General features: G+C 38.0%; 3 protein-coding genes across 3 annotated transcripts in view; all 3 read right to left on the reverse strand.

The window, feature by feature from the left end:
• The window catches only part of LOC117566864 (sodium-dependent nutrient amino acid transporter 1), a 193,250-nt gene that overhangs the window by 91,157 nt on the left and 87,344 nt on the right, over positions 1 to 14,749 (reverse strand). The window lies entirely within an intron of this gene.
• LOC117570494 (cyclin-dependent kinase inhibitor 1) lies at positions 721 to 4,837 on the reverse strand. The gene is made up of 3 exons (XM_034252188.2): positions 3,955 to 4,837; positions 3,473 to 3,891; positions 721 to 2,238 (listed from the first exon to the last, which is right to left on the reverse strand). The coding sequence occupies exons 1-3, from the start codon at positions 4,095 to 4,097 to the stop codon at positions 2,090 to 2,092; spliced, it is 711 nt and encodes a 236-aa protein (XP_034108079.1). The 5' UTR covers positions 4,098 to 4,837; the 3' UTR covers positions 721 to 2,089.
• On the reverse strand, positions 8,841 to 9,827 carry LOC117566761 (serine-threonine kinase receptor-associated protein). Its single transcript, XM_034246304.1, has one exon. It carries the CDS (start codon positions 9,825 to 9,827, stop codon positions 8,841 to 8,843), a length of 987 nt encoding a protein of 328 aa, XP_034102195.1.

Genomic DNA, 14,749 nt, shown 5'->3' on the forward strand with positions numbered 1-14,749 from the left:
GGATTGAAAGGAATGTCTACAATATTTCCAAGAAAACATACAAACAAATATAATATATGGAAGGACAGATGAGAAATGCGAGTATACCGAATACCGAGTATATACTAAAAATATACCAATCATAAAGTAAAAATAAAGTCAATTTGATATTATACATTATACATTATACATTAGTACATTATATCGAGACGGTCAATATTTGCAATATTGTCCAAATATACCATCGATACGGTATATCTTTAACTTGATAGTATAATTTTATACTATTGTATGTACATATTAGATGTGATTGCAAGAGCAACAAAAGATTCTGCAACGCAGATCTTTATACGTGTCCCAAAAAATACTTGTCATTGAATTTGATAACTCTTTAACTTATAGTGACAACTCTCAGTCAAAACTACATCGTCCGTTGAACATTAAGCTATATGTATGGACATAAATACTGTATGAAGTGAGATCTGACATCTTCAATCAATACAGTAATGGTATATGCTAGCATAAAGAATATATCAATTTTTGGACTCAAACGGATTCATCTTAATTCATAAATAAGATTTGGTATTTAAAAATTTCAGCCTCGACATAATGTTATCGTTAAAATGTTTATCTTTTTGTCAAATAATTAATTATTTAGCTAGGCTATAATTAATTTGAAAGTTATTAATAGTGTGTAAGTAATAAATTAAAATAAGAAATTAAGCTGCTACAAAATGAAAAACAAATTTATTGAAAACAAAAATCAACTTTATAAAATTACATATTTAAGCTACGTATAAACAAATACGTCTACAAAATAGCAACAATATATAAATGTAATCGTATGATATATGTATGTATGTATGTGTATAAGTTGGCCAATTCGTTGGCTAGTTGAATCAAATGAATTTTTGGGTGGAACAAATATTTTGGAGTAGTTAATTTGATGTTTGTATTTGTGTTTTGTTTGTTTGTTTATTGAAGAGTATGAGTTGTATAATTATGCACACAATATGAATTCTATATATAAATATTAAGTGAATACTTTGGATTTGTTCTTATGCTAAGCTTACAAATAGGATGATCTTGTAAATGTTATTCAATAATATAGGCTCTGCCTACGTATATATAATATTTATAATTATATAATGAATATTATTTATAGCATTTGTACATGATAGTTGAGCAAAATAGCTCTAAATTTATTGCCAAATTCTTTGGCAAGCCATAAAGAGCAATTTTCCAGTTGAGATGTAAGATATAAGCAAATTTATGAACTATTGGGAATATATACAAAATCAATTTCCAAAAGCGCACAAATTAGCCAAAGTTTGGGTTTTTACTTATTATACAAAGGGTGTTCCACTGGTCGAATTAAGGACATTTGTTTTGGCAAAGCCACGAAAACAATGAACACAATAAGCTCAACAATTTAAATAAAGCTTATTATAAATGGTTTTAGGGCCTGCGTGACAAAATTCAACGTAACTCTGCTTACAAATAGTTTCATATATATTAACAATTAAATATATATAAGAGGGAGTGTTGGGAAATTGGGGAAATAAGCAGAGTGACGTCAAGTTTTGTTTGATAACAAATTTTACGCACAACCACAAAACAGTTGAGAGTAAAATTTACAAAAAGGGAATTTACATAATTTATAGGAATTGAAATTTCATGGATTTTTCAAAAAACGTGTGTCTAGGTTTGTATAGTTGGTGGTTGTTGTGTTAAGAACTAATCACTTAGTTTATGGCATTTCTCACTAGAGAAATCTAAAAAGTTTCATATAGCTCGTACTTAGCGCATGTTATTTAATTAATATCTATTTTGTTCTATCACTAGTACTGGTTAATAGTAGCTAGCATTAATCTAGTAATGTTAATATTCGCAACTTTCGCCCTTGCACTGCACAGTTATTTTTTCGTTTTGCTTAATTTAAAATATTTACTTAGAATTCTATATTGAATTGAATGTAAAAAATCGAATTTTTGCAGTGGCTTAAAAAATAAAATTACAAATTGCAAGTGAGTTGATTTGATAGATCGAATATAGCTGCAACTAACTCTTGGCATTTCATAATATTATTTGGTACATTGCAACTAACTATTCAATTGTTGCGCTGACGCTTTAACAGGCTACCAAATTGTGATCCAATGCTGGCGCTACTACTGCTGGAGCCGGAGCTTGTACGCATACGTTTGGCGGGTGAGATTTTCTTTGGCGCCTGGGCCAGACGCTTGCGTTCCTTCATGAACTCTGCAAAGGAAGAGGAAAAGGAAAAATGTTAACGTTGGTTATTGTGAATTGGGATTAAAGTCAGCTGGCAAACTGAGCAGGGTCAACTATCCCTATACGATGATGATGAATGAACAGCAGGCGCCGCCTGTTTTTGCACATTTTGATTTTGAATTGTGGCACGTGGCAGGGGCACTGCCAAGGGTTGGTGCAACACACAAGGGTAGCAGACTGTAGACGGTAGACAAACAGACGGCAGCCAGACGGTTTCAGGTAGCACGCTGTGATCACCGCATGCCAAGTGAGAGCAGCAGTGGATGTTGCATAGCTGCATAAATTACACGCCCCGGCGCCGCAGCATTTTTTGGGCAGGCTGCACAAAAGTACAGCTCGATGCAAGGCCTGACCAAGCCAACCCGCTGGCAATGCGGGCTGACCAGAACAGAGCTGACACTTTTTTATTATGTTAATCGCAATATGCAAAGTGACTAAAGAACCTACAAAAGCAATCAGCGGCAGCAATTGCTGATAGCGGCACATTGTGTGTGTATGATGCAGTTGCTCGGCTTGGCTCGGCTCGGCTTTTGTCTTTGTATCTGCCTCTAATGAGGTCAACCGATGGCAGAGCTGCGCTTGGCACATCTGTTAACATTTACAGCAAGCCCGCATGCAATGATCACATTTGGGAAATCAACCCCCGCGACGCAGGCGCAGGGATGTTGCGTGCATTGACTTCGAGGGGGGAGGGCAACAAAACAGCTGCAGGCAACAATACTCAGATCTGGCTTGTCTATACCCCAACCCCATACTACCATATGAAATCACATAAAAACAGAGCTAATTATATATTGGATTGGAGGAACCTATAATTTTGGTTTTGAAAGCGATCAACGCCCCCGCTGAAACACAAGTAAAGGGTGAACATCTAGGGCTCAATGTTGAATGTGTGCTCGAAACGCAGTACTAAAGGTTTCAATATATAGTCGAATGGTAATTAGTAAGTAAGGATAAATATTAATTAATCATGAGTTTAAATTCCTCAGACCACATTCTGCTATAGACTACAATATCGAACCGAATATTATATCTTGTGGGAAGAATTCACCCACCCTAGAAAGCACAAACTAACTTTAGTTGTGAACTATGGAAATTGGTAACGTTCGATGTGCAATCAGGCGCAACGCTGGGAAAGGACACGCTTGGTCGCATAGATCGAGGGACTGGTTATGGGAATTGCCTCTTCGAGAGTGCTCACCTGTGATTTTGAGCTGTCGCTTGCGTTGCTGCGTCGACGTTGATGATGAGGAGGAGGAGGCGGTCAGTAGAGCTGCAGCAGATGTAGAGGCGGCCAGTTGCATCGACTCGTTTTGCGAGTCGTACTCATTGTCTGTGTTCGAATCCAGCGATGAATTGGCCAAATTCTCACGATCAGCACGCTCATTTAACAGCACATCCATATCACTGGGCAGCGCAGAGTCGCTGGCATTGGCATTGGAGCGCACGTGGGCAGCACGGGTGAGTGTGTACATTTGAGGCGCAAATGTGGATTCCTGCGAACTGACTCGCTCCCAGATGAAACTGCCATTGGCGCTCAATGGACGATCGGCACGAAAATCAAAGCCCCACTTTTGTGTGGCCATTTCCTGATGACGTTCCAGCTCCGCATTGAAAGGTCTAAGGTAAAGATCGGGTTAACTTAGTTTGTACTGTTCAAAAACCATTGCAATTTGTACTTACGATTTTGTGGTTTCCACCAATTTCGCTGGAGTTGGGCCAAACAGATTTCGCTTGATGCGCTCCAAGTTGCGAGTAACGCCTGGGCTGCCACTCATTTTGCAGAGCTCGCTCAGCACAGGGTTGAAGACGCGTGCACTGACCATGTTGTCGTTGTTGCTTGGTTATTTTGTTATTTGTTTGTTATTTTCCTTTTGGGCTGCGATGCGACGCAGTTTTGCTGCCTCTGCTTTGGCCACTTGTTTGCGAATCGCACGACCAAGTGAAATGTCAAACTTTTCGCGCCAAAAACTTTTGTTTTTCTGTGCTCGCCTGTACGTATTTCGCTGCCCAACGAAAAGAGGGGCGAGCTCACTGACAAAACACTCACACGCACACACACAACACGTTAGTCTCCAAAACGCGTTGCGATGAGTGTGAGAAGCAAGTGAGCACAAACGTTTGCTGCTTGGTGTGGAGCACGCTCACGATGTTGTCGAAGTATCGTCGTTTTTTTAGCACTTGCTTTGCAAGTGAAATTTTGTTGTTTTTGCAGTCGATTTGTTTAGAATTGTAATATAAACAAATTTCTTCGTCTTGCTTATTATAGTGCTCAACACTTTTAATATGTGATTTTCACTTTTCGTTTTGTATGGCCCCAAAAAGCCACTCACGCAATCCAAAAAAACTGACGAGTTGAGACTTCCCAAGAGCAGTCGTATATGTTTTTGGGTTTGCACTTTAACTGTTTATATTTTTTGTTTTTTTAATTATCGATTACAACTTCAAACGTTGTAAATACTTTTTTTATATCTTGTAATTCACGTCTTGGAATATTTTATTTAACTGCTGAAGTAGAAATATTCTCAGTTCGAACGCACTATCGAACCTAACTCAGCGAGCAGAAAAACAAAACTGAAATTGTATAAACGAATGAACAACCGTTGTTAACCAATTGTGATATTCATATGTTCTCTGAGAGAGCATACTTTTACTCTCTGTTTCGATGATACTCCACTGATGCGCAGTCCGCACTTTTTTGAACGAGTGACTGAGTGAGAGAGGATAAAGCGCTGAAAACAGCTAGAAATCAGTCAAAAGTAATATATGTAGATACAGCCGTTTTTCTCTAACTGCATTGAACGACCACCACTGGCGGTCTCTCTCTCTCCCGCTATCTCTCTCAGAGAGTCGGGCTCTCACAAGTGAACGTGTAGAAAACAACCACAAAATGAAATGTCAAACAACCACCACAGCGTTGCCATACAACGGAGGCGAAGTCGACGCAGCAACCCTCGATTTGAAAACGATCGAAGAGCAGCGCTGCTGCACCGTTTGTATATTTACAACTACTCTTTATAAAGCTGAGAACTTAAAATAAAACAAGAAATTTGACATAATATGACAACAGCAACTACAAGCTGCCTAGTTTTTAGCACAATAAGATGATTGGGAAATATAAATGCTCTATTAACCACTTTACTCGCAACCATTTGTCCAAAAAATGCCCAATAAGAACATGCACTATTCGAGGTGACCCGATCGAGTGTTGTTGCTGGCCCGGTTGGAGCTGTACTTTTGGTGCATGCGATGAGTAGATAAAAATGTTTTGGCTTCGGTTTGTTTAACCTGAAACTGGATTTTTTGTGTTGCTGCCACGCAAAGCGAGTTGAAATTGAATTTGGGGCAATGCAGACATACATTTTCACTTTTCTATTGTGTCTTGGGGCTAGATGGGAAACTCGGAAAAGTGCAGTAGGACATACGAAATAGAGTGTAGAGATAACAAAAATCTTTCTAGTCATTTAGCTTAATACCGTTGCTTGCAGTATAAATTTAAAATATAGAAATTTCCCAAGCTTTATGTTCAGCATTAAAAATGTGCAAAATCGTAAAAAATTAAATTACATAGAGTAAAGGTAATAAAATACGATTTATGCTGTTTGCACAAATGCAATTAAAGTGCACAAAAAGCGAATAAAAAGTCATAGATCGGTTCAAAACTAAAGACATCATTTGGACTTCAACAAATAATAGAAAGAATACATAAAAAAATACTTGGGTTTTTCTATAAAAAAGAAAATAATTAAAACCATGCCTCGAGTGCAATCACCCCAAAAAGGCAGCCAGGAAGCGATCTACCGATCGATTAGGCAGCCAAGTCTCGATTTTTGACTCGACTCCTTCCCTATTTTCAAGCAGACACACCGCAGAGACTGTTTATGGGACACACCCCTCTGAAACCGAAAACTGAAGAACAAAAAAAGAAACGTAAATTTACACACTTTTTAACAAATTTGAAAAATTCTGCCGGCAGTCATGCCTGAAACATAAACAACTCAAGAGATCCTGCACATAGGCATCATATCATCGATTCATGTGGGGGGTAGCGAGTTCGTGATCCCTTTTAAGTAATTTCCTCAAGTTGAGAATGTCGTGAAAATGTATATGGGTTGAATTTTGCTGTGTAAACACACGGAAAAGGCGTCGAATTGAGGAGGAAAAATACGGTTGCTAACAATGGGGTGTTCTTCAAGTGGTGCTCCTAATCCTTTATAAGGGCATACCCATAAAGGATTGCCCAACATTGGAACGTGCGGGTATTTTGATGCGTATTTGTTTATCCATCGATATAAGCCTATAATGCTGGTTATACAACCACGAAACACAAACTTGGACTTATCAAAGACGATATAACAATAATTAGACGCTGATACAACGATCAACGTCTTAGACCGCAATAGAGTATACTCCAAAATTTTAGAGAGATAAGAGCTAAAGGCATAATTTTATAGCTCAACCTTAGAGAGTCATGATAAGATCTCAAGTTGAAGGTCGCCATTGTGAGTACAAACATACTTAGTATTTATTATCTGTAAGTCTCTGGAAAACCCCAAAGGCCAGTTTCCATTCTGCATAAAATATACGTTACACTCATTTCAAATGCGACGCGCCTTATCGCGCAGAGCGGAACATAAAATCAACAAACACCCCCCGAACCAAGATATGATATGCTACTAAAACGCGACTCAGTATAGACACGTGTTCTACGAAATGTTCAGCTTAGCGTGACAGACCAAGTAACGTACCAAATTGTATAAGACATATTCCATATAGCGGTCTGTTCCACTAAGGAAATTGGCATAAAATTGTTCAACTCACGAACTGTAACCGCAAGCTCAATTTAAACTGAGATACTTATTCAGGGCAGGTGCGCTATGGTTCAGGATATTTTACATTTAATGCCTTGCCCATAACGTAGCGAAAGTGCTCTCGATAGGGCGTATGCAAGTGAAGTAACCTATGGGAAAAAATTGTAAATTATCTCCAATTCAATGTTGCCACTTATTAGGAAACCTGGGAAAGGCACTAAGTAATACGTAGTATATTTTGTTCAGTTCAATTCAATAAATTGAGAATAATTTTTGTCTACAATCAATATTTACTACAAATATATCAAAATACTAGGGTCCTTAAACTATAGTTGAAATCATATTAAAAAGATTTTATTTTAATATTAGGCCTGTCTATAAAATGATGTTATTTCTATCAGCTTATTTATAAGTACAGTTGAATACGAAAGTAGTTTTTTAATGTCCCTCACAGATCTTACACTTCACGAAGTGTGATCCCTATCTAAACGCAATCTCCTTTATCTGTGATCTTCCAACCCAAAGTAAATGACCAATCATTAATATTGTAGCCAAATCCCCGTCGAGGACATTTATAAATGACTTTGGCTCATCTCTGTTATTTAGACAAATTGTTTGCGGTCAAGTCGGATGTTCGTCCAATAGTTTTGAGCACATTGGGGAGAAATATAAAGTACATTATTGATGGATGTTAAAATACAAAACAAACAACTATCGTCCAATAATATATTTATGCAAATATTTATGCAAACAAATACAACTCGTAATCCTTTGGCTACTGTGCTACGAGTTTTGGCTAATGACTCGGACAATCATCAATCAAAGGAGGCACACACACACACACACACTTGTGCCGACCTCAGAATATACTTGGATATGCATACATATAGTTAGATAACTGGCCGTGACAATCCACTTTATTGGAACAACTACTTTTAGACAAACATACGGAGGAAAAGAGAGGGACAGTCGTCTAGGGAAAAAGGTGGCGTGTTTTCCTGGTAAACGCGTGCAAGGAAAAACTCGTTTTATCTAAAGTGGAAATTATAAATATTTATGGAAATGTTTAAAAAGTTAAGAAAAAAAACACAAACAAAAAGCAGAAAGCAGAATACCCAAAGGAATCTCGGGCTGAAAAAAGAAAGAGCAAACACTCCCTGAGCTCCCAGTTGAATCTTGGCGAGTAGATGAATCTCAGTCTCGCTGTATCTTTGTATCTTTACTTTTGACTGTTTGCCCAGTCTATCAGTGGCTAGAAGTCAAGCTGTGACTCTGCACCTACCCCAAAAATAAACTCATTGGATACAAAGTGCATACTGAAATGATTCCATCATGCATTCTGGCGACTTTATAAATAATCGTAAAATGCATTTATGACTCCCGATTGGTGAGAAGCAACAGAAATACTATTGGAGCTGCAAGTAGACGAGCGTCTTAAAAATCCTTGAGGAACCTTCCCAAATGCGTAACGAAAACAGGTTGTGACACCAAAAGAAAAACGTAGTTAGGTAACCAGTTAGGGATTCCAGTCAGGCCAGCAAGCAGGTAGAAAGATTGGGGCAGTCAATCACAACAACGCCGCGGAATCGCAGACAAATTTATTAGAGGGATCAGAGCGTGACCCTTTTCCTTTTATTTTATTTTCTTTAGTTTTATTTTTTTATTTCGTGTCTATTGGAACCAAAAACTGAAGAAACGAAAGAAACACAACACGTGTACAACTGGAGTTAATTTGATCAGAGTTTTGTTTTTGTGTGTTCAAATTGTGCGGACGGATATATTATCATAGTCTTCCACATCGTCAGATCGAGTGCCCCACAATGCGTACGTCTTGCCCACATTTTGCTGCCACAAACGAAGTCCGCCATTGTTCGCGCATGTGGCAAATACCTCACCATCGGGACTGTACCTGATGCACCGCACTTTGCTATCATGCGCCACAAAGCTCTCTAGTATTTCGCCAGTTGCGTAGTCGCATTTGTAGATAACCCTATTGCTGCCCGCACAGACAAACGTCTTCCTCTCCGGATGCAACGAAGCGCTCATCAATCGAGCAGGCAGTTTAAATTTTTTCAGCACCTCGAAGCGATCCACATCGAGGAAGACAATGCTGCGGCCATAGGCAATAGTTAGAGTGCGTCCATCGCCGCACAGCTCCAATGATTTGGCATGATGAGGCAGCACCATGGAATGGGTTTTCCGGTCACTAATGAGATCCCACAGACGCACGGTGCGATCATGCGAGGAGGAGAGCACCATTCGATCATCCCGACAGAACACTAAATCGCGCACACCTCGCGTCAGTCCCGATAGGACTCTGGGATATACCAACTCACTGGCCAGATTGTAGACATATAGAATTTTATCGCAAGTATGGTCAAATTGGCGATCCGCACAACCCACAGCCAGCAACGTTGAGTCCTTGGAAAGTGCCACACTCCGCACCGGGGATTGCAGTATAACATTCATCAAATGATTCCCATCGATAGCATTCCAAATACGAGCTGAGCAATCGACGCCACCAGTTGCTAATAGCGTTGCATCCCGATTAATGTCGACGCTGAGCATTGCATCGCCCTCCGTTGCAAAGTTGCCAACCCAGTCACCGGTGTCGCCATGATGCAGCATCGACTGCCCATCGTCGCAGGCAGAGGCCAAATAATAGCCTGAAGTGCAGACTTTGCTATAAGCCAAGCTAACCACATTTCCCATGTGGCCCAAACAATTAACTGGTACTTGCGACATTCTCGCGTTCGACTTTTGACTTTTTGAAGTTCACTGAAAGAATTGTAACAATTTAAACGACTTAGTACGACTTGGGAAGTTTTATGTTTTGATTTTAAAATTGCCAACGATTAAGTTTATTTTTTCTATAATAAATAATTCATGACCTACTTTAATCGGAAAGCAAACTATTCAACTATTTTCAGTATATACTAACAAAGATAATGCATATTCCTTATACTATTTTTGTAATACCAAATAAATACATTTCTGTACTTTAAATATAATTTTTAAAAAACTGTTGACTTTTAATTAGTTTATCTAATATGTAATTGAATATACTCTCGCCTCATAATATTTTTTTATGCCACGAAAAATATATTTCTACACATTAAATAAAATTAAAAATACTCGCACCCTTTGCCTCGTTTATTAAATGTATATAATTAAATATATTCTCTCCTTATAACAATGTTATATACCCAAAAAAAAAACGTTTCTGAATTTTAAATAAAATTGAAAAATAACTGTATACCTTTACTTCGTTTATTTAAAATATATAACTGAATATATTCTCTTACAAGTTTTTCGGCATAATTCCGTAGAGATTTATGATAAGAACTGGTAACGTAGACTTAATTAATTTTACTAGCTACTAGCAATCCTTTATTCCATAATTTGTGTGGCTTGCCAAAGTGCAAAGAAAGAACTGATATGAATCCTGACACATTCTGCTTACACTAGTTAAATTTCCTTTGCTTTGCACATCAATTACTTGCGAATTTCTTTTTACAGCAAGTTGGAAAATTCTTGCAGTTGCAATCTCTGTCTGTCTTCTCTATTTCTGTGCTTATCCAAGAGTTTAGTGTGTTGAAGACAAGCTAATTAGCATAAAGGATGACTTCACCAAATATCCTGCAATCCAGTTATACTGCACTCGAGACTACATTGTGTGCAGGAATTTGGGAAATCCGTTTAATTTCGAGAAGCAGCCAGCAGCAAAGGCAATTTGAGTTGAGTTTGGCACAAATATTTCGACAGGACAAAGGATTTCAGCTCGGCTTAGTAGTGAACTGTGTGAAAGTGAAATCGAGTCAATTGTGGGCGTGTTTTTGTTAGTCTTGCGGTTTCTCCAGCTACTGCACACGTCCAAGTGAGACTCGGGAGCAGGTAAAGGTTAGCAGATACTATTGCAAAGGTGATGCTGATGACAGCAGACTCAACCTCAGACTCAGACTGTGGCAGACTCAGAGACATTGTCTCGCTGTTTGTACGAGTGTGTGTGTGTGTGCACAGGTGTCATCATCCTTGGGGTAAGGAAACCTTGTTGGTGTAAACCACTTAAAGGCAGCGCACGCGCTTCCTAAATTCCTCACATGTTGCCGCCTCGGGGGCGCCGAGCAAAGGACCTCGGAAAGTGGCAAGGAGCTACTCTGAGTGAGTCTCTGAGTGGCAGAAGGCAGCGCCTCCTTTTGTTGGCCTCCTAATGAAAGCAAAACGTTCTGAAATATGAATTGAATCTTCTTGAGTGCATTTAATATACATTACGCTTTTGTGTTACGTTCTCCCAGCTCCAGCTCCAGCTTCTCCGGCGGCTCCTTTAACTCACCTTGTTAATATCCTGGTGCCAACGCAATTCGGCTTCCTGCTGCCAAAGCCAACTTTGCCGTCAGCAAGTAGTTTGCATTCAGCTTTTTGGCCAGAGCACAAAAAAAAAACGACATGAAAAAAGACGAGCAAAATGAAAATGTGTGCGCAGTACAATATCCGCCGAAACGTTTAACTCAGATTAACAAGTGATGACTGATACGGAATTCAGCGAGGATGCTCCAAAGGAATTCCATGAGCTGTGTGCTTTTTATTAAATTAAAATGGGAGTAAGTTTGGATGTGAAGGGATGCGTGTATACTATATATATGTGTGTGTGTGTGTACAAGTATATAAAGCCTTAGATAGCTAAAGCCTTATCGAGCTGGCAGTTGACAGTTTCGGTTAGCTGTTGGTTTTATGCTTCAGATTAGGCTGATTCATGTTTGCAATGCGTAAAAGAGGTAAAGAGAAGAGACAAGTTATGGCTGTAAAGCCGATAACAAAGTAAGGGAAATACTGAAGGCATCAAATGTTAATAAATGTTGAACATATTCTACTTTTTCTAGTTAAAAGATAGAATTGCGCTGGCATTTGATGAATAATTATCTTTATTACGTTTCATAATTAACGATAATAACTATGATAAAGTCCACATTTTTCTGATTGCGCATACCAAATGCCAACTTTTTGCTTCATCAAGAATTGGGTTTAAAGAATATATTCCTTGTATATCTTATTCGAAGTTAGATGAAAATGATACTGAAACTTAAAGGGAATAGAGTTTTCTATTACCGAAATTGCTTTTGAATAATATAAAAGAAACAACGAATTTTAAATATTTTAGATAAAAAGGATTCAATCCTTCATTTTTTTTATATTTACTTTAAGTGTTAAAATAAATAGTCGCTTATATCTTTGAATTGGTTGAAAAATCCCATTTGACTTACATTATTTTTGTTTGATTTAATTTATATTATCAAATTCCTTATAAATTTGTTAGGAACCTTATTGTTGAGCTTAATGTTGTTTAACATATCAAATATTCTAGTTAGACCGTTTTAGGGTGTGGGGTAAATCTATTTCTACTCATGTGCTGCTATTTATGAATTATACTTTACCATTCGAGTCAATTGGAAGATTAACCTCTAACGAATACATCATTACCAGCATCTAACCTCTCGAGTTTGAAACCACAGACTCGACCATTACGAAACGCATTGACCCACAAGATGAGTATGGGGATTATGCAAACATTGTGCACAAATGTCATTAGTTAAGCGGAGATGAATGCACCCATATTTGAACTCTGACCAGATCAGTGTTAAATGGACAAAATGCCAGCAAAAAGATGCCAATTTTTGTTAGCCAAAAATAACCGCAAGATGTGCACACACACACACTCCGACAACCCTCCTCTCCAGGGAGACAGCACAAGAAAAGAAATGAGAAAAGAGAGATTTTCAGTTGCGAAAAGAAAGCCGATACCTGATGGCGAACCCCTCGATAAGGAGCATTGGAATGGGGTAGTATCTGAAAACGCTCGACGTCTTGCCCCGTAAAGCGACATAAACAATCTTATTGTGCGCACTCGAATCAAATGATGTGTGAGATATCAATTGTCAAATTGACAATAGAAATTGACAGATCGGTATCTGTAACGTCTGCTGGGCTGCTCACACCGTAATAAAATTAGAAGTTTATTGATTTGTCTTGACACATTCGCATAGCGAAAATATTCCTCAACTGGGAATTGGGTATTGAGATTTTCTCCTGCGCCACTTTCCATTTTTTCCTTCCTGTCGATATTATCAAATGGGTGTAACTCGGCCAGTTACCTTCTTCCTTGCTTACCCCTTGCTGACTTTGCAATGTTCTATAAAAATTATATGCAATTACATACAAAGCAAAATTTCGAGTCTACGAGGACTTTTATCTGCGAGTTAAAATGCTCACTGGGCCTCATAAAGTGTACAACTTTATGAGCCCTGTAAATATTTTGATAGGCGAACGCTAAAAATTCGTTGAATTCGTTGAATTTCCGCTGACGATAGCCAATATTTCAGCCCGTATATCATTATCGTGGTGATGGCTGCCAATGACAATGATGATATTCCTCTTACTTTTTCCTTCGCTTCCGCAGCGAACGTTCAACGCTTCCGTTTCAAGTGTCCCTCAACCGTTTTGGACTACGCCCCATTTTCAATTCACTCACGATTTCAATAAAAGTGAAAAAGTGAAGTGAACAAAATAAATGAAATAACTATCATTAAAAGCATGAGTTGCGCTATTTGGAGTAACGTTCGTTTCGAGTTCCATGTTCTCTTGTTGGTCTACTAATTATTATTAATGCTTTCATAAATGACTCTACCGAAATAATTATTGAACTATTGATGAGGTCTTTGAATTAGTCTTTCGTCATAGGCAAACTGAGTAAAGTTCTTTGGGGGTAAACATTCGGCTGGCAACGTGGGAAGTAAGCGAGGCGATGATTGAAAAGATCTGCAATTTTATTAAATTGAATCCTAAACTTATATACTCTATTTGAAAACAGAACAAAAATTACTTTTCTAATTTAAAATAAGATAATAATAAAAACTTAAAAAAAAAATCATAAAGTTAAGAATTTAAACAGTTACAGCCCTTATATCTTAAAAAATTAAAAAATAACTTAAATTTAAATTTAGAACGTAGAAAAAAAAAGTATGTCAAAATCAATTGCAGATTTTACGTTCCCACTAAGATTGTCTTAATTCAACTTAAACAGCGAGATGATCTGCTGTGCTCTGTCCTACATTTCCGTTAAGAAACTGAGGTAAAAAGGAATTCTCAATCTTAGTTTTTCCCATTACTATCCTCACTCACTTCACTGTTGATCCCTTGTAAAACTCTTGTAAACCCATACTAAATTATGCAACAAAAAGAAAGGAGAGAACATGCTGTCTATCGTGTTAGGAGCAACTTTCAAGTGATCAATTCCCAAAATACCATTTTTGACAGAGAGAGTGAAGAATTCGCCACGGTTGTTGCAACTCAAGGAACTTTCACAGATCCTCCAGGACGCGCACATATCAATCAAAGTTCGTCACAGTGTCGGGAATTATGTCACTCGCTTACTCAAATTGCAAGCATGATGGAATGATGTCGAAAAGATGGAACGACTCGTCGCATCTTGTCGTTTCAACTGATTTGCATAGCGATGCGACTTTTGCTTTAACGGCAGATGTAACATACTACAGCAAAGGTGGTTGGAAAAACTAGTGCAGACTTTGCGGAAAAAACTGTTTAAAAGTTTACGGTTATTTTTTATGGAATTTTCTAACTGCTGTCAGCACATCAATCATAGATTTTATGTT

This window comes from Drosophila albomicans, chromosome 3, assembly GCF_009650485.2.
Source record: "Drosophila albomicans strain 15112-1751.03 chromosome 3, ASM965048v2, whole genome shotgun sequence".
Taxonomy (NCBI): Eukaryota; Metazoa; Arthropoda; class Insecta; order Diptera; family Drosophilidae; genus Drosophila; species Drosophila albomicans.